Source organism: Geotrypetes seraphini, chromosome 1, assembly GCF_902459505.1.
Source record: "Geotrypetes seraphini chromosome 1, aGeoSer1.1, whole genome shotgun sequence".
Classification (NCBI taxonomy): Eukaryota; Metazoa; Chordata; class Amphibia; order Gymnophiona; family Dermophiidae; genus Geotrypetes; species Geotrypetes seraphini.
In genome coordinates this window covers 344,110,447-344,136,097 of record NC_047084.1, presented here as the reverse complement: position 1 = coordinate 344,136,097, position 25,651 = coordinate 344,110,447, and the positions used below count along the sequence as shown (strand labels likewise).

The 25,651-nt window shown below is 42.7% G+C and overlaps 1 protein-coding gene across 8 annotated transcripts in view; it reads left to right on the top strand.

Moving 5' to 3' along the window:
- The window catches only part of SEC31A (SEC31 homolog A, COPII coat complex component), a 240,037-nt gene that overhangs the window by 90,419 nt on the left and 123,967 nt on the right, over positions 1–25,651 (top strand). For all 8 annotated transcript variants that reach the window (XR_004541033.1, XR_004541032.1, XM_033962592.1 and 5 more), the window contains exons 14-16: positions 8,941–9,015; positions 12,786–12,858; positions 17,264–17,442. Coding sequence is in view for 6 of the 8 variants with exons in the window: in XM_033962592.1 (XP_033818483.1) it covers positions 8,941–9,015; positions 12,786–12,858; positions 17,264–17,442 (327 nt within the window). In the remaining 2 variants the exon portion in view is untranslated. The remainder of the gene's footprint in view (positions 1–8,940; positions 9,016–12,785; positions 12,859–17,263; positions 17,443–25,651) is intronic.

Below are 25,651 nucleotides of genomic sequence, written 5' to 3'. Positions count from 1 at the left end.
ATTGCAGATATCCAAAAGTTTGGAAAGAAAGAGGAGGTGCTGCTCTTGGGTGATTTCAATCTGCCAGATGCAGATTGGAAAGTTCTGTCTGCGAAATTGGAAAGAAGTAGGGAGATTGTGGATGCCTTTCAAGAGGCTCTTCTCAGACAAATGGTGACGGAACCCATGAGGGAAAAAGCGATACTAGATCTGGTCTAGAGAATGATACGGGGACAAATTTGTTCCCATCCCCGCAGGAACTCAATTTCCCCGTCCTGTCCCTTCGAGTTTTCACTGACCCTGCCCCATTCCTGTAAGCTCTGTCTTAACCACACAAACCTCAAACCTTATGATTTTTAAGTGTTTGAGGCTTGTGTAGATGAGGACGGAGCTTGCAGGAATGGGGTAGGGACAGTCAAAGAATTCATAAGGACGGGAAAATTAGTTCCCGCGGGGAAAAATTTTTCCCTATATCATTCTCTAATCTTGTCCTCACAAATGGGGAGAGTATCTCTGTTGTTCGAGTGGGTGTCCATCTTGGAAATAGTGTTCATCAAATGGTTTGGCTTGATATAACAGCTAAAGTGGAGGGCTACCACACAAAATTCAAAGTCCTAGATTTCAAACATACGGTCTTTAGTAAAATGGGAATGTACCTGAAGAAAGAGCTGTTAGGATGGGAGGACATAAAGAAAGTGGAAATATAGTGGTCTATGCTGAAAGGAGCAATAAAAATGGCTACCGACCGTTATGTGAGTAAAATTAAATAAAAACAAGACAAAAAGGAACCGAAATAGTTCTCTAAACATGTGGTGGAGAAAATAAAAGCAAAAGAGCTGGCGTTCGTGAAATATAAAAATACCCAAGAAGAAGAGTACAGAAAGTGCTACCGGATGAAACTGAAAGAAGCCAAGAGAGAGAGATGTCTGGTGAAAGCGGAAGAGCAAATGGCTAGAAATGTAAAAAAGGGAGACAAAAATTTTTCAGATATATTAGTGAAAGGAAGAAGTTGAAAAATGGAATTGCAAGACTAAAAGATATGTATCGATATGTGGAGAGTGATGAGAAAAAAGCAAACATGTTAAACAAATGCTTTTGTTCTTTGTTCACGGAAGAAGATCCTGGAGAAGGACCAAGATTGCCTGGCAGAGTTACACACGAGAATGGAGTAGATACCTTTTCATTCACGGAAGAAAGTATTTATGAACAATTTGAAAAATTTAAGGTGGACAAAGCAATGGAACCAGATGGGATCCATCCCAGGATATTGAGGGAGCTATTAAAGATTTGTTCAACAAATCTTTGGAGACAGGAGTTGTTCCTATGGATGAAGAAGAGCGAATAGGCTTCCTTTGACAAATAGGTGAACATTTATGCAATAAACCCTTAAAAATATTTCTGTACCGTATTTTTGCATATATAGCTTGCACATAGACATAATCTGTACTATAATCCACAGAAAAGAAGCAATGTAAAAATTTTGTATTCCCTACCAAGTGTTCCATCATAAAGTTGGTAGCAGGCTTCTGCTGCTGAAGCTGACACTCCCACGAATGCTGAATTCATGCCGCTGAACTGAGCATCCACAGGAGTGTGGACATGTCACCAATGCTAGAATGATGAGGAATATGAATTCAGTAATGATAAAGTGGAAGCATTTACTCTCAAACATGTCAACTATTCAGATGATGATGATGACATGGACTTGAAAGGTTTTCCTTCCAGAACAAGCAAGATAATGAAGAATTATTATAAGACTTACATTAAATTAACGGGTGCTAGAATAGATAGAAACATAGAAATAGACGGCAGATAAGGGCCCACTGCCCATCTAGTCTGCCCACCTTAATGTCCCTCCCCTACCTTTGCCCTGTGAATAGATCCCATGTGCCGATCCCATTTGGCCTTAAAATCAGGCACGCTGCTGGCCTCAATCACCTGTAGTGGAAGACTATTCCAGCGATCAACCACTCTTTCAGTGAAAAAGAATTTCCTGGTGTCATCTCGTAGTTTCCCGCCCCTGATTTTCAACGGATGCCCTCTTGTTGTCGTGGGACCCTTGAAAAAGAAGATATCTTCCTCCGCCTCGATGCGGCCCGTAAGATACTTGAACGTCTCGATCATGTCCCCCCTCTCTCTGCGCTCCTCGAGCAAGTATAGCTGTAATTTGTCAAGCCGTTTTTCGTATGGTAGATCCTTGAGTCCCGAGACCATCCGGGTGGCCATTCTTTGCACCGACTCCAGTCTCAGCACATCCTTGCGATAATGCGGCCTCCAGAATTGCACACAGTATTCCAGGTGGGGCCTCACCATGGATCTATACAATGGCATAATGACTTCCGCCTTACGACTGACGAAACCCCTTCGTATGCAGCCCATGATTTGTCTTGCCTTGGACGAAGCCTGCTCCACTTGATTGGCAGACTTCATGTCCTCACTGACGATTACCCCCAAGTCTCGTTCTGCTACCGTTTTTGCTAGGATCTCGCCATTAAGGGTATAAGACTTGCATGGATTCTGGCTGCCCAGGTGCATAACTTTGCATTTTTTGGCATTGAAGTTGAGTTGCCATGTCCTAGACCATCGCTCCAGTAGGAGTAGGTCGTGCATCATGTTGTCGGGCACTGAATCTTCGTCTGTTGTGCATTTGCCCACTACATTACTCAGTTTGGCGTCATCGGCGAATAATGTTATTTTACCTCGAAGCCCTTCTGCCAAGTCTCTTATAAAGATGTTGAATAGGATTGGGCCCAAGACTGAGCCCTGTGGTACTCCACTAATCACCTCCGTCATTTCGGAGGGGGTGCCGTTCACCACCACCCTTTGGAGCCTACCTCCAAGCCAGCTCCCAACCCATTTCGTCAATGTGTCGCCTAATCCTATAGAACTCATCTTGCTCAGTAACCTGCGGTGTGGTACGCTATCAAATGCTTTGCTAAAGTCCAGGTACACGATGTCCAGGGACTCCCCAATATCTAGCTTCCCCGTTACCCAGTCAAAGAAGCTGATCAGGTTGGATTGGCAGGATCTCCCCTTAGTAAAACCATGTTGTCGGGGATCCCGTAGATTCTCCTCATCCAGGATCTTATCTAATTGGTGTTTGATTAGAGTTTCCATTAGTTTGCTCACTATTGATGTTAGACTCACTGGTCTGTAGTTTGCTGTCTCCATCTTTGAGCCTTTCTTGTGGAGTGGAATGACGTTAGCTGTCCTCCAGTCCAACGGGACGCTGCCTGTACTAAGGGAGAGGTTGAAGAGCGCGGACAGTGGCTCCGCCAAGACATCACTCAGCTCCCTAAGCACCCTGGGGTGCAGGTTGTCCGGCCCCATTGCCTTGCTAACCTTGAGCCTTGACAGCTCACCGTAGACACTGCTGGGCGTAAACTCAAAGTTACTAAACGGGTCAACTGAGCCAACCCTTGTCTGTAGCTGAGGGCCGAGCCCTGGCGCTTCTCGGGTGAAGACTGAGCAGAAGTATTCATTTAATAGTTGGGCTTTTTCCGAATCCTTTTCCACATAGTCTCCGTCTGGTTTCCTAAGACGTACAATCCCGCCTGAGTTTTTTCTTCTATCACTGATATACCTGAAGAAGGATTTATCTCCCTTCTGGATGTTCTTTGCTAGAGACTCCTCCATGAGGAATTTAGCCTCCCTGACTGCTGTTTTGACGGTTTTTGATTTGGCCAGGTAGTCTGCTCTAGAGTCCTGCTTCCCTGATTGTTTGTAAGAGATGAATGCTTTTTTCTTCTCCTTGATCAGGTCTGAGATCTCCGCAGTAAACCACTGTGGCTTATTGTTCCTTCGCCGTTTACTTACTGATTTTACATAGCGGTTTGTTGCTTCTTGTATGGTTGCTTTCAAAGTCGACCACATGTCTTCTACGTTATCGGTTTCTTCTTGGCTTTGTAGCGCCTGGTGAACGAAGTCTCCCATTTCTTTGAAATTTGTGTCCTTGAATTTGAGGACTTTGGTTAGTGTAGTAGATTTAGTGAAATCTTTCCTGATATTGAACCATACCATGTTGTGGTCACTGGAGGCCAATGTGTCGCCCACCGAGACCTCTGTGACACTTTCTCCATTGGTAAGTATCAGGTCCAGTATTGCCTGATCCCTTGTCGGTTCCAACACCAGTTGCCTGAGGCTTGCTCCTTTCATAGAGTTTAATAGCCTCCTGCTGCTGCCAGAAGCAGAGGTAAGTGTAACCCAATCCACATCAGGCATGTTGAAGTCACCTAGCAATACTGTGTCCCCACGCAAAGTGATATTTTCTATATCTTCGATTATTTCCATATCTAGGTCATCCTGTTGTCTTGGGGGTCTGTAAATTACACCAAGATACAAGCATTTGTCCTTCCCTCTGGCCAAATTAACCCAAAGGGATTCCCCAGTATACTGGACATCTGAGATTCTCGTGACCTTAATGTCATCTTTAGTATATAATGCTACACCCCCTCCCTTCCTACCCTCTCTGTCCTGGCGAAGCAAGTTGTAACCCGGTATGACCATGTCCCACCCGTGGGAGTCTGTGAGCCAGGTTTCGGATATCGCCACCACATCCAAGTCGGCATTCCTTATTTCTGTTTCCAATTCCAGAATCTTGTTTCCTAAACTGTGTACGTTGACGTACATAGCCCTCCATGTTGTATTTTTGTTATGTCTCAATGGGGATATTCCTGTTTGAGCTATTTGAACACCTTTAGCATTGTTTGTGTTATTTGTGCTTTCCTGAGGCTCAGAACCACAATGTGTACTCCCCATATACCCAGAACTACAGTGTGTACTCCCCCTAGACCCGGAATTACAATGTGACCCATAAATATGATGTGACCCTACTCCCGACTCAAAAGTGTGTGCACTCACCCCTGACCCAGAATTTTGGTGTCTACTTTCCTCAGCCTCATAAATGTATTGGCATTTTAGTTCGCCTGGTATGTTGTTTGTGCCTGTACCCTCCCCCGACTTACCTAGTTTAAAGCCCTGTGGAGTAGGCGGGCTAGGCGGTGTCCAAGGACATTCTTCCCTCTTCTGGTTAGGTGTAGCCCGTCGTGTCCCTGTAGTCCTTGCAATGCTTCTCCATGGTGCAGAAACCCGAAGTTCATCTCCTTGCACCATCCTCGCAACCAGTCGTTCGCCCTTTGTATTCGATCCTCTCTGGCTCTGCCCTTGCCCCTCACTGGGAGAATCGAGGAGAAGACTACCTGCGCATCCATCCTCCTCAGCTTCTCCCCCAGGGCCCTGAAGTCTTCAGGTATTCTGTCCGGGCTGCTCCTTGCGGTGTCGTTGGTTCCGACGTGGATTAGAACCATGGGGAAGTGGTCTCGGGGCTTGATGAGTCTGTCAATGCAAGCAGTGACATCCCGGATCCTGGCCCCTGGCAAACAGCAGACCTCTCTTGATTGTAGGTCTGGTCTGCAGATTGGTCCCTCGGTGCCCCTCAGCAGCGAATCTCCGATGACCACCACTCAGCGCTTCTTAGGGGTGGGCTGTACTGTTGATTCCGGAGTTGGAACCGTCTGCTGAACAACTACTTGTAGCTCTTTCTCCGGACCTTCCTGTAGCAGCTGATATCTGTTCCTCAGGGCGATATGAGGTGTCGATGTTGAGCTGTCCTGTATGGGGGAAAAAGAGACAGAGTTAGGTCCTCTGCATTTTCTTGTGGAGGAAGTCACCAACTGCCAGGAGTCAGCGTCTCCAACCACTTCCTGCATTCCGGTAGTTTGTCTCAAGGTGGCCGTTTTGGATGCTATGGGTGTTCCCAGGGTGGTCTTGTCAGGTTCCTGTTCAGCGATCTGAGACAGCTCCTGGATGACTCCATCGATGAAGGTCTCGTCGTCTCGGATGCTCCTTAAGCGCTGAACCTCCTCTCTCAGGCTCTTTAGCTCCATCAAAAGGCTTTCGTCCGGTTGAACCATTACTTCTGTCTGCGTTGAGACTGTAGACATCTTTGAGGGGATGGCCTCGGTCTGTACAGAGACCTCTGCCCTCCGTCCTGGTTCTCCTTCCATCTGTACTCAGACCATAGCCATCCCCTGGGTGCTCTCGGTGACTGAACTGCCTGTTTTGATTGAAGTCTTGCTGCTTCTAGTCCTACCTGCCATTACAAAGGTTTATTGTTATTATTTCTTAATTTAAATTTTTTTTTTTTTAGGATGTTTGTTAGGGTGGGGGCTGTTAGGTGTTGGTCAGTAAGTGTTGAGGGAGGGATAGAGGTAGTTAGTTAGTTCTTGGTCTGAGGGATGGAGTAGTTAGTTAGTTAGCTAGTAGTAGTAGTTAGTTAGTTAACAGTTAATTGTCAGTTAAGAACGTCTGTTTGTTAGTGTGCCTGTTTAGTGAGAAAGATTTAGTAGCTTGTTGGTGAGATAGAAAGTTGTAAGATTGAGAGTTAAAGACTTGGTAGAAAGTTGTAGATTGATAGTTAAAGACTTGGTAGAACGCTAAAGAAAGACTGAAGACAATTGATTAGTTAGCTAGTCTTATAAGTTGGGAGTCCGGCTGCGCGCCGTTGGCTCGTCCCCTTTTATGGGGGGAGTTTGGCTGGTGATGTCAGGGGTGGGCGGAGTTAGCTCTCGCCTCTTCCCCTGCTAGCACCGCCTTCTCTGCTCCTCTCTCTGCTTCTTCCTGCTAGCACACTCTCCGCTCACTGTTCTGTCATGTGCTCAGAACTCTGCTACCATGTGCTCAGGACTAGGCACAGCTCCTACAGTCTCCCTTCGGCTGGCCTTGCACTGTGAACTGCAGATGTGTCTGTCTGTCTTTCTTTCTGTCTCTCTTTTTGGCCGCTGTCTATCTTTCTTTCTCTCTCTCTCTTTTTGGCCGCTGTCTGTCTGTCTTTCTTTCTGTGTCTCTCCTTGACCACTGTCTGTCTTTCTCTCTCCTTGGCCGCAGTCTGTCTGTCTTTCTGTCTCTTTCTCTCGCTCTCCTTGACTGCTGTCTCTCTGTCTTTCTATCTTTCCCTCTCTCCTTGGCCGCTGTCTGTGTGTCTGTCTGCCTTTCTATCTCTCTCTCTCCTTGACTGCTGTCTATCTGTCTTTCTGTATATCTGTATCTGTCTGCTTTTTTGTCTCTCTCCTTGGTCGCTGTCTATCTGTCTTTCTGTGTATCTGTCTGCCTTTCTGTATGTCTGTCTGTCTCTCTCTCTCCTTGGCCACTGTCTGTGTGTCTGTCTTTCTGTCTCTTTCTCTCCTTGGCCGCTGTCTCTGTGTGTGTTTCTGTCTCTTTCTCTCTCTCTCGTTGGCCGCTGTCTCTGTGTGTGTTTCTGTCTCTTTCTCTCTCTCTCGTTGGCCGCTGTCTGTGTGTCTTTCTGTCTCTTTCTCTCTCCTTGGCTGCTGTCTGTCTGTCTTTCTGTTTCTTTCTCTCTCTCTCTCTCTCCTTGTCTGCTGTCTGTGTTTCTTTCTATCTTTCTCTCTCTCTCTCTTTGGCCGCTGTTTTTCTGTTTCTCTTTTGGCCGCTGTCTGTGTGTCTGTCTTTCTGTCTCTTTCTCTCTCTCTATCTCTCCTTGGCCGCTGTCTGTCTTTCTGTATATCTGTCTGCCTTTCTGTCTCTCTCCTTGGCCGCGGTCTGCCTTTCTGTCTGTCTGTCTCTCTCTTTCTTTCTCCTTAGCTGCTGTCTGTGTGTCTGTTTTTATGTCTCTTTCTCGTTGGCCGCTGTCTGTCTGTCTCTCTCTCTCCTTGGTCGCTGTCTGTGTGTCTGTGCGTCTTTCTGTCTCTTTATTTCTCCTTGGCCACTGACTGTCTGTCTCTCTCTCCTTGGCCGCTGTCTGTGTGTCTGTCTGTCTTTCTGTCTCTTTCTCTCCTTGGCCGCTGTCTCTGTGTGTGTTTCTATCTCTTTCTCTCTCTCTCGTTGGCCGCTGTCTGTGTGTCTTTCTGTCTCTTTCTCTCTCCTTGGCTGCTGTCTATGTGTCTTTCTGTCTCTTTCTCTCTCTCTTTCTCCTTGGCCACTGTCTGTGTGTCTTTCTGTCCTTTTTTCTCTCTCTCTCTCCTTGGCCGCCATTTGTATATCTGTCTGTCTTTCTGTCTCTTTCCCTCCCTTCCGTTCCCCTCCTGCGCCCCACTCCCATTCCTTTGACCGCCACCCCCCAGCCCACCCCACCCCCTCTGCACAGTGCCACCAGCCTCCAACAAATCTTCTTCCTCGACTCACCCAATGAACTGAAATTCACCCAGAGGGGAGAGTGGAGGCAGAGGAGAAGGCCGTGCGACCAGGGAGTGGCAGTGGTTGTGGTCTTCCCTCCCCTAGCTCCGTAGCTCGGTCGCTGCCTCCTCCTCTCCCCAATGTCAGCTCAGAACGTGCGCACGCGCCGAACGCACATGCGCCGCACTCTCCAACATTTCTCTGCCGGCCATGGAACTACGGACGCACGGAGCCACGAAGATTGAAGTGCACATGCGCGCTAAGGGTATTATTATATAGGATGTAAGTTTATGGTATTAAGTATTTTAAGCAAACCATTTGGGAGATAGGGTTTTTTTCCTTCCACTGTGACGAATATAACCTGCACTTGGCATCTCCCAGCTGTAAAAACTTTTACACCCCGTGGGTTATATTCATAAAAATATGGTAAGTGTTCTTTCACATTGAGTAGATCGGGGAAACAGTCATGTTGTAATGGATTTTGGATTGTATTTTATTAGCAAAATGTGTACAAAGGTCTGAAAACTTTTTTTTTCTAGGACATCATTTGGTTTTATATATTGTATTCTATTAGATATGCATTTGAGGTGGACACAGATCTTATATACATAACATTGCATATCAGTACTTATATATTTCACAACAAAATTTCTATTGTAAGAAAAGTAAACTTTTATTTGGATTTATTTCTCTGTTTTCTTTGTCAACCAGTATTTATGCATATGACAGAATTTGAATCTGAATATTGTTGTACCTGCTTTCTTGTTGATCAATTTACATCATACTTCTAAATCCCCGCAAACTTTCTTTTCTTGTCATTCGTTATAAAAGGCTTTTAAAGAATCTGGCCAGCCAATCTCCTGTGATGATGAAGAAAATGCTCCTGAACAGCAGTTTTTGGGGGAGGTATTTATTTCCGCTTAAGTTTTGATGGGCAGTTCTGTGCTAAACTTCAACTCTGTGCAGTTAAAACTACTACAGTATGTGTTTTTCAAATGGCATGATCTGTTAATGCGGAAATGCATCATTTCATAATCAAAACCACTTCCTTCTGCTTGTAATAGGTTTAGTGTCAAGTGTTAAATTGCTGTGTCTTGTTTGTTTATTTAATTCCACTAAAAGGGTTGGTCAGAAGTTTGTTTTTCTGCTTTATTTGTGTAGCTTGTATGCTATGTATTCCTAAATCTGTTTCTTGAGATTCTCAAACAAATTTCTTTGTCAAAATATGCACAGTGGAAGGCTGACAAGATTGATTTGAATACGTTTTTTTTGTAAGAAATGGTTTAATTAGGAGGGGCAAGGGAGATATGATTAAGATGTTCAAATACTTAAAAGGCATTAACATAGAACAAAACCTTTTCCAGAGAAAGGAAAATGGTAAAACCAGAGGACATAATTTGAGGTTGAGAGCTGGTAGACTCAAGAGCAATGTAAGGAAATTCTTCTTTACAGAGAGGGTGGTGGATGCGTGGAATGCGCTCCCAAGGGAGGTGGTGGAGAGGAAAACGGTGACAGTTCAAAAAAGCGTAGGATGAATGCAGAGGATCTCGAATCAGAAAAAAATTAAGGCTAGCACTGAGCAGACTTGCATGTTTTGTATCCATAAATGGCTGTTTGTTTGAGGATGGGCTGGGGAGGGCTTCATTGGCTGGGATGGTTTGGATGGGCTGGAGTGAGCTTGATGGAGACTTCAGTAGATGGAACCTAAGCATAGTATCTGACAGAGCTTTTGGTTCTGACCCAGCAATAGCTAAGAAGAAGGAAAATTTAAATTAAGTCAGTAATTTAAAGAGTGGGTAGGGTTGGGCAGACTAGATGGAGCATTCGGGTCTTATTTGCTGTCATCTACCATGTTATTATGTTACATATTTTGGTAGATAGCCTATAATAGAAAGCTGTTCCTTTCTAATCTTGACATTCATAACTAAATCCATTTCATATTTTTCCTGTTTATCTTGTATCAATGAACAATATTTCTAAGAGATTTCCTTTTTTTTATTTTTGGCATGAGCTACTATTTGTGGTAGTACGGTTCCCAAAAATGTTCACGAACCACAAAATCGCAAATAACAAAACATGGCGTCTTTGGGATAATAGAGGTTAGGTTTCAGCGGTTCACATTGCACCTCAAAACTGTGGAAACTGAACAATGAATCCTATGGGAAAATAGGGTTAGGTTCCTGCATGAAATACCTGTAATTCACTCTCCAGATGCTTGAGAGCCATATCTGGAAGCAAAGCCTGACCACGAAGTGAAATCAAAAACTTTTTTTTGTAGTACCAGTTCACAGCGGCACAAATGGAGAATTCTGCTACATAAAAATAGGAGTCTGTCTGTACTCTAGGTGAGCACAAACTGTTGCAGAGGAATGTTCATCACATCTTTCAGTACCTCCTCCTTTACCAGTGGAGTATAGTGCTCTCTCTCTAGTTTTTCCTTGTGCTAGCAAATTTAGAAGGTGTGTTCTGATCTGCTCTGTTCGATTTTTATTATTTTCAGATATATTTTTATCCATTTTGTGAGGCTGGTGCCTAGAGGTCCCCAGTTTAAGGCAGCTCTGCCTGAGAGAGGAAGCAGATTCTGCATGGGTGGTCTACTGCTCATGGGGCAACCCCAAGTTGTACCTGCTGAGCCAGCTTGTTTGGGGCATTTTGGAAGCTCAGGGACCATTCCCTTGGGAGCTAGCTCGTCTTCCAAGACTTGAGTGCAGGCTATGGGGTCCCTTTGGACTTCAAGGAGCAGGCTGAATTTTTCCTTCTCCCCATCAAGGTGCAAGGATCTGTAGAGCTTGAAGTCTGTTAGGTCTGGTCTTTCTGGCAGCCGAAAATCTACAGTTTTGGAGCCACTTGGCATTCAGGCAGAAAATCTTCTCCCTTCAGTCAGGATGCAGGAAAGCTAACAAGGAAGGCACCAGCACAGCACAGTGAGTACCGGCCATTATTCCCTAAGGGGAAAAATTGGGGAAGGGAGGGTGTCAAAATTGCTTTTTTTTTTAGGGTTTCTGGGGCCAGGACTAAGGTTTCCCACCTCCAAAACCCCTTTCCCTGAGTTTTTTTTTAAATTCAGGGGAGCCCCCCTATGGGCCAATTTTGGCGCAAATTTGCTGGCAGTCTATCTTGGATTTTAATTGGTCTTTTTTTTTTTTCTAAACCCCTCATTTCGGCTCAAAATTGATTAGGATGGACTCCTCACGCTATTCTACCCCCATATCATACCTGTTTTGTGCTGGATTTTCAGTTGAGGAGCATCTGTGTGCCATGGGCCACGCATGGGGATGAGCTTCAGGCTTAGCCTCCTTTGAGTCCTTTATAGCTGGGGGATCCGCAGGAGGTCTGAATGGTGGCAAAGAAATCCCTCCCAAAGACCCTGAACAGTGAGTCCACCTAGCACAAGTGTGCGAAATCAGAAGAGCCCAAGAGAAGCCAGTGTGAGGTCCTACAGGGGTCCATGGGGTCTCCGGTTCAGGGTTTTTACACCAGATTTAATTAATCTCCTGTGGAAAGCCTATCTGACGGGACCAAGATGCTCTGCACTGCCTGCAAGCACGCTGGTTTTGGACCGGGGGGATATTCTGTTCCAGGAGACCTCCCCGCCACTAAGGAACCTTAAGCACAGCCTGAGTGACCAGGTGGACCAGGACTGGGAGGATTGGAGTCCATGCCTTTACTGTCCCAGAGTGCAGTTTTCTTGCCTGGAGGATTCAGAATCCTTTTCAGGGTCCAGAGGTCAGGAGACAATAGTCCTGCGTGACCAGGGGAATAATCCCTCAGTGCGGTGACTTTTTACATCAGCGACCTTGCATTCAGGGAACTGAAGCTAGAACCTCAATAATCGTTGACCTCTCGGTGCACAGTCATGAGCGGTACAAATGCTCAAACTGCCTTTTTACCTGCACACCTGGACATTACCTTGCTAGTCACTGAGCAATGGGAGTCTCCAGAAGGCTCTCTAAGGTTAGTCAAGACTACTTAAGACACCTGTGTGCAGCTCTACTAGGCTTTCCTATACCAGGTGCTGATATTCTGGAGACAGGTATGTACTTTTGTATTCTGATCTTTGTGGGTGTGAGGGGGTCCATGAACACTGTTGTCATATGGTCAGTTTGGGCACTTTATGGCACTTAGACCCTTCTAACACAGGTCTAGTTCCAAATGTATAAGTTCTGTCCAGGATGTCTTGCGAATGTTTGCTTTATTATCGCTGCAAAATGTCCATGTTTAACCCACCCTTGAGACTGCCCAAAGCCCACCCATAACATGCCTCCACCATACCCATCTTGTGCTCTGAACGTACAGAGGCTGGAACACCTCGCTAGACGTACAGAAAGACAGTTTTGATTTCGGCACTTGGACGTTCTGGCGATTAGGACGTCCAAGTGCTGATTTAGGATGATTTTGGAAATCTATGTGTTTTGATTATGGGCCCCATAGTAACTTAGTAAATGACAACAAATTGTACTATCAATGATAAGCTTATAGGCAACCTGACTTTTGTTTCCGTGGTTTCTATCATCAATATTTATACCTTTGGTATAATGAATTGATATTTGCTCCACATAGTAACAATAGTAGTGAGAAGGAGTGATTTGGTCACAGTATAAAATTTATAAAATGTTAAGAGTATAGAATTTCACAGACTGCAAACGTATATGATCAGACACATTTCTTCCTTGCAGACGCCAGAGGTTGAAGAAGAGACTGAAGTCTGCAGATCTACAAGAGAAACTTTTAATATTTCTGTTAGTGGAGGTAAATCCTGCTCAAATGACAATAAGCACTCTGAATATTTTTTTTCTTTTTGTTGTGATAGTAATACAGTGGTATTTCTTAGCAATAGCAATGTAAGAAAAGGTATAAATAAACAAGGCCTGAAGGTGGTCAGGGCAACCTTGATATGGAATCTTCTCTGTATTTTCTACCTTACACCTTTCGAGGTACCTGCTCCTTTGCCTAAACTTGGCTTAGCTCAAAGAACTTGACTGAGGCTTTCTCTCATGTGTTCAAATTTGAAAAGTTTACAATATTTGGGATCTTTGTTCATAAAATACAGCATTCACATTATACTATCAAATATATAATGCTGTTATACTATTGCAATTATTTGCCTTTTATTATTTTTTAATTTTTAATATGCTCTTTTTGTATTGTGTACCTGCATGGATTTCACTGCTATCACTAAAACTTTGCGTGAAAGATATCTTTACAATGTGCTCAGTGCTCCTCCACCCAGGTCATTACTAACGCTGAGACCATGTGTGTGACTGCTGGGAACCATCTCCACACATGTATGTTCCCACCTACATATTTGATGACATTTACAAAACTCTTTTATAAAGTCATCAGTAAAGTTCAAGCATAAACCAACGTGAAATCGCTACTTCTGTATCGCTTGATAGACTGGTATAGTCCTTATGAATGGGTAATATGCCTCACTGCTACCAGCAGGTGGAGACTGAGATCAAAACTTGTATATCAGTAGAGCATCCCCTCTTGCTACTCCAGTTTTCCTCAGTCTCCTGTGGTAAAGCTTTTCAGCTCCCCTCTTAGCACTGTTGGAACTTTGTGGACTCCTGGTTCCCCTTTTTGTGCCGGATAGAGCTTGGGAAGGTTCTGTTTGGGGATCCATCTGACCTCGGGGGTGTTAAACCTGGCAGGTCTCATGCTGGGTCCCTCCCCCCACCTTCCTCCACCTCCCCATATTTTTGTAGAGGGCCTCAGCCGGTCTAAAGGGCTCATTTCCCTTTAAAGCTGCCTTTTTTCTGTGTTTTTTTTCTCAACTGACCGGCACTTGCTTTACAGCTAGGGCGGTTTTCAGCACAATGAGCTCTTTTAAAGGTAAAAAATGCTCCAGGTGCGAGGTACTCGTAGCCGGCCTGTGCAAGCATTGTGCAGGCTGGAACGGTGGGGAAGCCTCGTCGGCAGCGGATGCTGGTGGCCAGGGCACCCCTCTGCATGTGCCTCGCGGTTCAACTTCGGATCGTGGGGAAGCCCAGGCTTTCCCCAACAACCATGCGGGGGGGGTTCCCCCAGCCGCCAATGGTCAGGGAGAAAAGGATTCCCTTCCCGCTGGTTTGGCTGGGGATTCCCTTTTTACGTCAGTCGGTTCATCGACCTCTGCTTCAGGCCACAGGAGCTTGAATTTTGGTGGTTTTAGGGCCAATTTCGGCAGGAACCTCATCCTTCATTTCAGTTACCTCTGGTAACCTTCCCCCTGTTCTGGAAATACAGGAGCAAGGTGTGTCAGGGGCCCCTGCTGGAGCAGGGAATACCTTGGGGCCACTGTGCCCACTGGGGGGGGGGTTACCCTCAACGTCTTCCCCGGTGTGGCCCCACCACAGCGGTGGTGTTGCCCACCTCTACTCCTCTCTCATCCAAACGCCCAAGGGTCTCTTGGGATGAGGATGTTTTCCCAGAGGAGCACGAGGTGATTGATGAGGACCTGGACTCTTGGGAAGAATTCCAGGATCCTCTTGGGGGGCCGGATTCTGCTGGTGAGGGGTTTGAGCACTCCCCAGCCGGTGAAGATGCGTCTGTGGTGCGCATTTTTCAGCGGGACGAGCTCCATGAGTTAATCCTTCAGGACTCTTCGGTTTTGCACTTTGAGGACCCCATGTCGGAGCCCCCGCGTATGGTAGACCCCTTGCTTAAGGGGATTCGCGTTGCTTCCCATTCTTTTCCTATGCATCAGGATGTTTGGGACATAATGCTCGCATAGTGGCAGGTGCCGGAAGCCCCTTTTTGCTTTGTGCATTCCATGGCCTGCCTGTATCCCATTCCGGAAGGGGATAGGGATACTCTGAGGTCGCTAAACAATTGATCTGTGAACACTTGTGTTTGAACAAGCTTAAAAGAAGCAAAAGGGAACTATATAGAACAAAAATACATACCCTGGGGGATCCTATAATGGTGAATATGTGGGAAAGCTGATTAATTCAAAGAGATTAAAATAAAAGTAAATAGTTAGTTAGATTCCATTTTAATTATTTTGCTATTCACATTTTAATGCTCTTTTCTCCATGTTCAGTCTTTTCTCTAGCGATTCATCCAACATTTGTACCTTTTAATGTGTGTTTGGGGCATTTTTCTTAGACTAGTATTCATTCATTCATTCATTTCAGTTATTCTTCATACATTTGTTAGCCTCCCCCCTTCTATTTTTGTTATGTGGAACATTTCACCAATTAGATCGCATATTTAATTGCTCCTCCTTCTACGTGCGTCCCTATCCAATGCAAATGCAAGCAGTGTCTCACTCCCGGCTCACCACATATTAGGTGTTTCTGACTCTGCTTTCATACTGCAGTTCTTTCACGAACATCACTGGTTTATGGTTTTCACTTCTTGAATCAAGTTTTTTTCTTTTCCTTTATTAGCGACATTTTATACTTATATTTGTTTTCTTTTGCTTTTACTGGATAGCTTTTTCCTTTGCATTGTCTTTTTAGCAGCATCTAGTTATGTGTGGCATAGCTCCTTCCTGAACCCATCCCCCACTATCACTTCCCTATGGCTCCGTGGTAGATGCCTCTTCCCACCGGTTTTTCTTATGATCACAGCTCACTGGGTATGCTAACTTATATAGTTTTTGGTTTTTAATTTTGCCTCTTTATCAGAAGCTTCCACTTACTACATTCTTTTAATTATGTGTCCTCTTTCTATTACCTGCACCTGTTTCCTGATGTTACTAGGATTTTTTGTACAATATGCAATTCCTAAATATCTTATATGGCTTTGCTAATATGCTTAATTTTAAACTTGGTAGTAGTACAGAGTTTTATATATGTTTTTATCTTTTAAAATTTTAATTTATTTACTTTTGTTTTTATCTTTTAAAATTTTAATTTATTTACTTTTATTTTAATCTCTTTGAATTAATCAGCTTTCCCACGTATTCACCATTATAGAACCCCCCAGGGTATGTATTTTTGTCCTATATAGTTCCCTTTTGCTTCTTTTAAGCTTGTTCAAACACAAGTGTTCACAGATCAATTTTTAGCACTATATTTTTTATAATATATTAAGTTTTTTACTTCACTCTGCATTTTGCATAGATTCCAATATATTTTTTGTCTTCGCATGTTTGTGATATTTATCACGGTCTTTCACCAATTCATTACTATCGGTTTCATTTACATCACTGTATCCATAATCTCACATTGTCAATATTCTTTGCATGTTAGATATCACTCACAGTCTCAAATTTTGAGTCCTGCATCCCTAGTGGACTAGGTCCTTTAAGGATTTTATGTGGATTATCTTACTTTTATGTGGATGATTTTAGTGTATCTTTGGAACTTTGACATTTTCAAATAAAGTCCATTAAGGAACATCGTCATACCACAGAGTTTCTTTTGGTTTCTTCTGGATTTTCTTCTCTGTGGATATTTTGGGGTCATTTTTTTGGTTTTTAATAATTATTCAACAATTCTATACATATGTGAAGATTAGCTCAGAGACATGGAGGGGTAACACGGAAGGAAACCCCTATAAACCACCTCACCACCCAATCATTGCTAAATTTTCCATACTTTTAAGCACAAATTAGTGCCAAATTAATACCGAATTGGTGCAATGGAATTAAAAAAAATTCTTAACTTATTTGAAATGGTGAAGAAGGAGCCAAAAGGTACTGATCCAATTGACCCATTCCTGAAGGTAAGAGATGTATTTTCTTCTTCCTTTTGCACATGGTGGAAGGAATTAGTATCAGTCCTCTCCTGCCTTAAAAGGGGAGTGTCCTGCCCCTTTAGGCCACACCCCTTCGGACTCACTACCGTGTGCTGCTGTTAGATGGACTTTTAAAGGAGTCCACCAGGACCCCTCTCCTTCACGCTGGCGAGCATCGGGCTGCTGCATGGATGTGATTAGCCACACAATTGAGTGGTGTCATCTGATGATGCTGGAACAGAACATACAGTATCTTCCAGAACTCAGAAATAAAATTCAGAGCATATATTGCCTCTCTTATATGCAGAAGTACCCTGTTTCCTCATTTTTGTTTTGTTTGCTCTACTGAAAATACATGAAACAAAGCTCTTAAAAAGAATTTTATGAAGAAATTTCTCTTTTGGTTTTTATCTAATTTTGATTTTAAAAGATACCTGATGATCTAGAATAGTGAAATGTTTTTCTTTCTTCCTTCCCATTATTCCAGATGTGGATGGGTTGATTACACAGGCTTTGCTGACTGGCAACTTTGAAAGTGCAGTTAATCTCTGTTTACATGACAACCGTATGGCAGATGCCATTATATTAGCCATAGCAGGTGGGCAAGATCTTCTGGCTAGGACACAGAAGAAGTACTTTGCTAAAACCCAGAGCAAAATCACCAGGGTAAGTAGTTTGTCATATGAATGTTTAGTTTTTGAGCTCTAAAAGTGATAGTGTGCATGAGAAGAAGTCAATTTAACAGACTATCTAATCAAAGCATGTTTAAAATTCAAAGAGTAATTTTCATATTAAAAATGTTCTATTTTATAATATCTTTTTTAAATTATTATTTATAAGTTTTCAAATTACATATTCAAGATTAACTTGTACAGAACGCAAATTCAAGACATAGAAAATAAAGTACTATACATACTACCGTGGTTTACAAAGAAAAGTATAGCCTAAATCCAACTCAAGTCCTCAAGTGAGATCCAAAATGTAAATAATAGCAAGAATAAAGAAAACTCTCTGAAAGAAACTATGGTAGATTGACGGAGATATCTTTCATTGAGCACACTCCAGTCGTGACATCGACAAAAATGTTGTCAGTTGGAAGGGCTCAAAGAAAACAAATTTTTGTGATTTATAGTGTATTATACATTTGCCGGGGTGACGGAGAAAAAATGTAGCCCCCAAAGCTAAGACACCAGGTTTCAATAACAGAAATTATTTCCTGTGCCATTGTATATCACGTGCTAAGTCTGGAAACACTTGCACTTTAAATTCTTTTTGCTTATTTTTAAAGAACATTCTCAACAACCAAATCTTATCAAACGTAAGGGCAACTGTCAGGAGTAAAGTAGCAGGGATAGCTACTTCCTTATTAGAAATTTCTAATAGAGCTGATAAGTTTATAGAGTCCTGGTTCTTCTTGCTGATTATTTTGCTCCTTGCTTGGAAAATAATAAACTTGTGTAAATGGAGCTAATGAAGCCTCAGAGACCTCCAGTATTTCCTTGAAATAACGTTTCAACATTTCTCTAGGAGTTATTGTTGTAATCCTAGGGAAATTAATCAATCTAAGGTTGTTATTTCTAGAAACATTTTCAAGTGATTCAAGTTTTCTTCTTTGATTTGTGTTATCCTTGATTAGCGTCTCTTGTATTTGTTTTGAAGACTTTATTTCTTGTTGCAAATTTTCTACTACAGTTTTAGAGACGCCAGTCATTTGCTTTACATTGGTAATATCTTTATCATGTTCTTTTAATCTCCCTTCTATCTGTTGAAATCGGGGATTAATGATCTTAGCTAAGTTAGCCACCAGATCCCACAAGGCGTCTAATGTTACTTTGCAGGGTTTTTGAAGTTGAGGAAATTGCAAATGTAAAGTACTTTGCTCACCCACTGGCAAGTCTTGTCGATGTTCTGGCTGGGCAGATCCAATCCCTGATGTTATCAAATCCTCCGTATCCATGGTCTGGCTTCCTTGTAGAAGCTGAGAGCCTGAATCCCCGTTCCCCGTAATGATCTCTTTAGCTTCCCGGGGAGGTTGCATTCCGACTCCTGGAAGCTGCTTCACCCGTAGGGAGCTGGTAGTTTGGGGATGCAGGGGCGGTGCTGTCATGTCAGGACTCAGAGTTGTATCCAGCCCCTGGGAGATCTGCTGTGTCCCACTTCTTTGCTGCGTCTCCAGCGGGGAAGTCACTGATGATACCAGCATGTGCTGCATGAGTTCATGATGCCTCCACCCAAGGCCTTATGTCCGTGTCATTGAGTCAAAACAGCCAGAGACCCAAGCTTCTCTTTTGGAGTGGAGCATCTCTTCTGGATTGCTTATGGGATCTGAAGACCCTATGCCTTCACAGACAGACCACTCAACTCTCTTTATGCTGATACAAATAATATGAGTTTTAATAATCAAATAGCAATAGCTTAGAGGAACAAATCACACAGCATACAGAATGATAGAGCATACACCAGGCTGGCCAGACTGATGGAAAACTTCCAAAGAGTTCTGAAGCTCTGGTCCCGGGAGCCCTCTTTTATAGGACTCTTTGACAGTTCTGGCCCACCTTGATGCATGTTACATTTCACATTTTCATTGGTTAATCATATTTATTATCTCATTTATTAATCTAATGATTGGTTAGCATAATGAGTGATACTGTGTGACCACACCCCTTATGATCTAATCCTACCCTGAGTCCCAATAAATGTCCTGTTAATATACCAAGCCCCCCTTCCGGGCACCTGGCCTAACGGTTTTTTAGCTCTGTGGTTAGTTTTTACTTCCTTACATCCCTTGCTCTTACGCTGCACAGCGTAGTTTCTTGGTGAGTTTCTTACATCAATTTCAGTGTCTTCCTTTCCAGCTGTGTTTTCTGGTTGACCTTTCTTTCAAGAAAGCAGAAGTGTCTTTCAGAGCTGACAGTTTGTTAGTCAGAGTCCATTTTTACTTTTTCAGCATCCATTTTAGGCTCCATCCGTATTGGCCTGTTTCTGCTTAAATGGGGGAAATTTCAGGGGTCTTCACCTGGTCTCTTCTACACAGGACTTCTATACCCTTCCTCAGATTCTAATTATGAGCTAGAGGTATTCTCTGAAGAGGATTCAACTGGCTTAGCGTCAGACTCTTATCCTCCATGGCAGGAGTGTCAAAGTCCCTCCCCGAGGGCCGCAATCCAGTCGGGTTTTCAGGATTTCCCCAATGAATATGCATAAGATCTGTTAGCATACAATGAAAGCAGTGTATGCAAATAGATCTCATGCATATTCATTGGGGAAACCCTGAAAACCCGAATGGATTGCGGCCCTCGAGGAAGGACTTTGACACCCTTGATGTAAGAGAAGAAATTTCTCCCACCTATGGAATTCTCATTCATTGATTTTGTTCTGGAATTGTTGAAACTGTTTTATTGAAGTTAGAAATGGAGGCGGAACCCCCAATGTTGAAGCTTCAAACATCCACCAGTTCCTCAACCACCTCACCCCACCCCCCTACGCTATGAATGCTGTTCACAGATTCCTTAAAGCAGGCCTCAACAAATTTTTATTAAATCTAGAAGCCAGCCCAAAAACCTAGGAGCCAACAGCTCAAACCTCTCTCACTTCTCCTTCCCCACCCCTCCATTACTGTCCGCAGTGAATTTTTTTAGGAGGGGAGGGAGAAGGGAGAAGTTTGAACTTTGAAATCTTTGGGAGAAAATTGTTTCAGAATGCTAGTCTCATGTCTCACATTGCTTCTTAACAGCTTTTTGTGGGTGTATACTTATGAAACATGTGCTGGATTACTGTTTTTTGACCAGCCTTTATAAGAGTGCCATCACAATGGGTTTAGCACTTAATTTGGGGGGTCCCTAGTCGGGGTGCGCTATTCTGTCAGTGCAGGCTATGTCTCATTATAGCACTGTTTTTTATCATTGCGGATTCTAATGTTTAATGTGTTTCATATTTGCTTTTTTGCATTTCTTGACATGAGCAGATTAGACTTATTTGTCAGGAAGTGTCCCTGTACCCCCCTCTCTCTTGTTTTTGTCCTCTACAGATATTCCTGGCTGCTTTACGACTGATTCCTGAGGGGCCAGTGCTGAGGTGAGAGGGATGGAGTTTAAACCTCTGGAATTTGAGGCTTCCTACAAAACCCTGGCGGGTAGACAGCATTAACCCACTAGTCCTGGAATAACATGTAGATTTACAAGAAAGAAGATTAGCAAAGGGAAGCACCTAATCTTTCATTATTTAAGTTGCTAAGGGAGTACACTTTAGTCTCCTAAGATTGCTAGTTGTACTGTATGTTAGGCTGTGGTAATGTTTAATTTTTATTTTGTAATGTTGTAATTGATAGGTTACCCTCAAAGGAATTTCTTAGACTATTTCTTAAGAGCTAATTACTAGGTAATAGAGACTAGCTATTTACTTTTTTAACCTTCTAATTGATTCAGGGTCCTATAAATCAGAAATCAGAGCAGGGCTGGGTGGAAGTTGGGGTGGGACTGTTGGAATTAAATTTTAAACAGAGGCTGCCTATACCTTCAGTAATACAGCATGAACAAATCTAAATTTAATGGATCAAATTTAATCTAGCACACTGAAAGAAATACAATCATTTACAATCTTTATAAAACAAATAAACTACTATGCAAATATAAATTCCACCTCCTGTCCCTTTCCACCCTTTCTCCCCTCCTCCCCCTCCCCCCCTCACATGGCAGAGAATGGAAAAGGAAATCTGTTACCAGGCATTTGTCTGTTCAGGAGCCTACTCCATGCCACAGGTGTAAGCGTTTTCCAAAAAAGCTCCCACATACATATAAATTGTTTTCCCAGAATGGAGTCAGTCTGTAAATTCACGTTGTTTCAGTGAGTACCACAGGAAGTCCATTGAGAGCTAACGTAATAGAATACTTTTCTTTCCTAGAATTACTGATCTTTGAAGTAATCGTCTCATACCTTAGGGAAATGGTAGCACAACTTTAAATTGCCCAAATAGCATCATTGGAGAGGGGCATCAGGTGCAACACCATTTGTATGACACTGTCCCCACAGCTTTAGTCCAAAAAATAGATATATTTGGAGAGAGCCAAAACATATGTCCTAAGGTAGCATTAGAATGATGACATTTTAGACAGCAATCAGTTTACTGGAATGTTGCCAGGAATGCCCTGCAGGGAGAAATATAGAGATGAAGAAGAAATTTGTATTGCATATCCCAAAGTAACACATTTCCTGACAACTTCCCCGCAGTAGTGAGACAACACTCGGATTGTTCACGGGTGGGTTCAGGTACAAGATCTCTATTCCATTTACCCACATAGCGCTCATAAGTCAAAGTTCAGTTTATTTTGCATAAATTTGATAACATTTTAAAGGAACCATCAACTGTGCATCCAGCCATTATACTTTAATCAGAAGTTCCTGGCCTTATAACATCAGAGAGCTGGACAGCAAAAAGGCATGTAACAGAAAGTATGTTGCCCTTCTAAACCAAATTCTTGACCTAAAGATACAACTTGTGAAATATAATATATATAATATAATATATCCCATGTTGTTCCCAGTTGTTCTCAGTTAAGACCTGACAGAAAGTCTCCATTACCACATATTGGCAGCAAGAGAGATACATCAGTTTGGACCCTCAACACTTTCCCCACTGTGCACCATACTGTGCGCAAGGGTATATAGAGCAATGAAGAAGTCCTCCTAGACAAAGGCAAACCAGATTTATTAGAATGAAAAAAGTAATAAAATGGTAAGGGTAGGTCAATTTTATCTCTATTGATGTTACAGAAAAATGGGCAGTGTCCCTAAACCAGTTACGGTACTTATGTGTCGCATACCACAATTCTGTGAAAAAAGTCTGATTTAACAGGCCCATGCCTCCCTTAAGTTTTGGTAGAGGCATTAGAGAGATTGAAAGGTAAGTCCGTTTTCCGTTCCAAAGAAATTTGGTAATAACCTGGTCTAGCAACTGTAAATGCCTAGTCATAAGCATCAGGGGAAGTATCTGTAGGATATAAAAACAGCAATCCTGGCTGATATAGAAACAGTGATGTATTACCAGGCAAATACATTTTCTGTGGTAGTATGCAAATGAGGGTCTACATTGATTGTACAGTATATAAAGTAGACAGAACATGATGTACGAGTAACTCCAAATATCATTTCATCAATATCAAACATTGTAACTTTTTCCCCACTTACCCTCACAATTCTTGTAAGTTTTAACCCTTAAAAAATTATTTTATATGTACGTATTTTGTATGTTAAGTTCTAACGCATAACAAAAGTTATTTTATATGTTAACACTAATATTTTATTTGTATATTTTATTAAGTTGTACATCGCCTAGCAATTTAAATAGGCGATTCATTAAGAACAAATAAACTTGAAACTTGACCCATGCCAACGGCATGGCAGTCTACACTATGTAATGTCAGTGCTACTGATTTCTGCAAGTTTAATGTAAGGTCTGAGAAAATCCATATTCATCCATTACACTAAGTAATTGGGGCAAAGAGGATTGTGGGCTAGCAAGTGTAAGTAACGCATCTGCATAGATAAAGACCTTCAAGGGAGCAGGGCCCAATTGTAACCCATGATCTCATCATTCAGCTCAATAGTCCACAACAGGTGCTCCAGATACAACACGAATCGAAGGGGAGAGAGGGGGCACCCCATTGCATCCCATGCTCTATTGGAAATGACAGAGTCTAGACACTATTCACTGATAAAGGCTGCTGATGGGTGTGTATAAAGAACTTGAACCGCATCATAAAACGAGCCTTCTAGCCCAACAAAGCAGAGGGTTTCAAAAAGAAAGGCCTAATAGACTTTGTTGAAAATTTTTGCAGTGTCCAGGCTGGCCAGCATCCCCTTCACATGCTCCCTCTGCTCCCTAGACATAGCTGACAGTACTTTACGAACATTTTGTACTGAGTATCTGCCCAGAAGAAAGCCTACTTGATGATCCCTGATTATTGTAGGCAGATGTAGAGTGAATCTGTTAGCTAGAATCTTGGAAAAGATTTTATGGTCTACATGTGGGAGAGTGTGGTGCAGTGGTTAAAGCTACAGCCTCAGTACCCTGAGGTTGTAGGTTCAAATCTATGCTGCTCCTTATGACCCTGGGCAAGTCACTTAATCCCCTCATTGTCCCAGGTACATTAGATTGTGAGCCTGCAGGACAGACAGGGAAAATGTTTGAGTACCTAAATAAATTCATGTAAAACTATTCTGAGCTCCCCTGGGAAAATGGTATAGAAAACTGAATAAATAAAATAAATTTATCAAGGATATAGGTCTGTATACATCATGCGTCAACCCCGACTTCCCAGGTTTAGGTATGTGATCAGAACAGAATTAGCTGTATCTGGAAAGGTACCCCTGTCTAAAACTTCATCATAATATACTTTTAAGGGTGTAACCAGAGGAATTGATAACATCTGAAAAAATTCAGGGGTAAAACCATCAGGTCCTGGCACTATTCCCTTTTTCAGTTGCTAATGACCTGCTGAGCCTCTTTCATCTGCAAAAGTGCATTTAAAATTTCATAGGCTGTGTCTGTCAGTTGAGGTACACAAGAGTCTTCCAGACAGTCTGATATAATAGGGCCCCATCACTGCCTGGAGCTTGATAAAATTGCTTATAATAATTATAGTAATGCTACTATAAAAAAGCATAGCTATATCCTCTGGATTTGTTAAAGTTCAACCTCCAGCATCTTGTAACAATGGAATGTAATATGATGATCCCTACCAGCTTTTTGTGATTTGCGCTAATAATTTGCCCGGTCTGTTGCCATAGTGATAATACTGAAACTCATGGTATATTAACATTTTCTTGGTTCACTCATGGATTAACACATTTAACACAGCTTGTATATCCATGAAAGAATCCCTGGCCTTAGAGGTGAGATGGGCCAATGTCCTTTTTGCCTCTGCACACTTTTATTTGTAGTAGCTACATATGCTATAATTTTCCTGCAAATTACCACTTTGTTTCCTAAAAAAGATGCAAATCTTATTGGTGGTGTCCATGAAATAAAAGAATTATCTCACTTTTGTTATAAAAAAGATTGAAAATCTTTATCATCAACAAGATAATCCAAGAATCTCCAGTGGATACCTGTAGGAGGGAGAGTGTAGCGCAGTGGTTAAAGCTACAGCCTCAGCACCCTGAGGTTGTGGGTTCAAACCCATGCTGCTCCTTGTGACCTTGGGCAAGTCACTTAATCCCCCCATTGCCCCAGGTATGTTAGATAGAGTGTGAGCCCGCCGGGACAGAGAGGGAAAACTGCTCGAGTACCTGAATAAATGCATGTAAACCGTTCTGAGCTCCCCTGGGAGAACGGTATAGAAAATTGAATAAATAAAATAAAAATAAAAATAGTCGTGAAATGTGAGCAAAATCTAGCTCCAACCATATGAGAGCATGGTCAGATACTTTTTTTAGTCCTATTTCTGCTCTTTGTACTAATGAAAAGGCAGTCCTTGAAATAAGTATACAGTATAAACTAGCCTTAAAAGTATGTGGTAGCTCAAGAGAAATGTGTGTAGTCATGCTTAGTGGGGTGGAGGAGGCACCAGGGGTCAACTAAAGTTAGAGCTGTGCACAGATCAGGAATTTGGAGCTAGATTCACTAAACTCACTGATCGTGTCCCGACCAGTTTGCGAGTCTTTTCTGACCCCGACCTGATTCACTAACCTTCTGCCCGAATCTATCCGATCTGTACATGCAAATGAGGGCAAATGCATGCATAAATAGGATGGCAGCGATTCACTAAACAAGAAGGAACACCGATTGGGCTTGCCGATCCAAAAAGAAGCGACTGCTGAGGGCCAGTCGCTCACGTCCTTGCCGATTGTCCTGCACTCTGCCGCCATGAAATCTCAG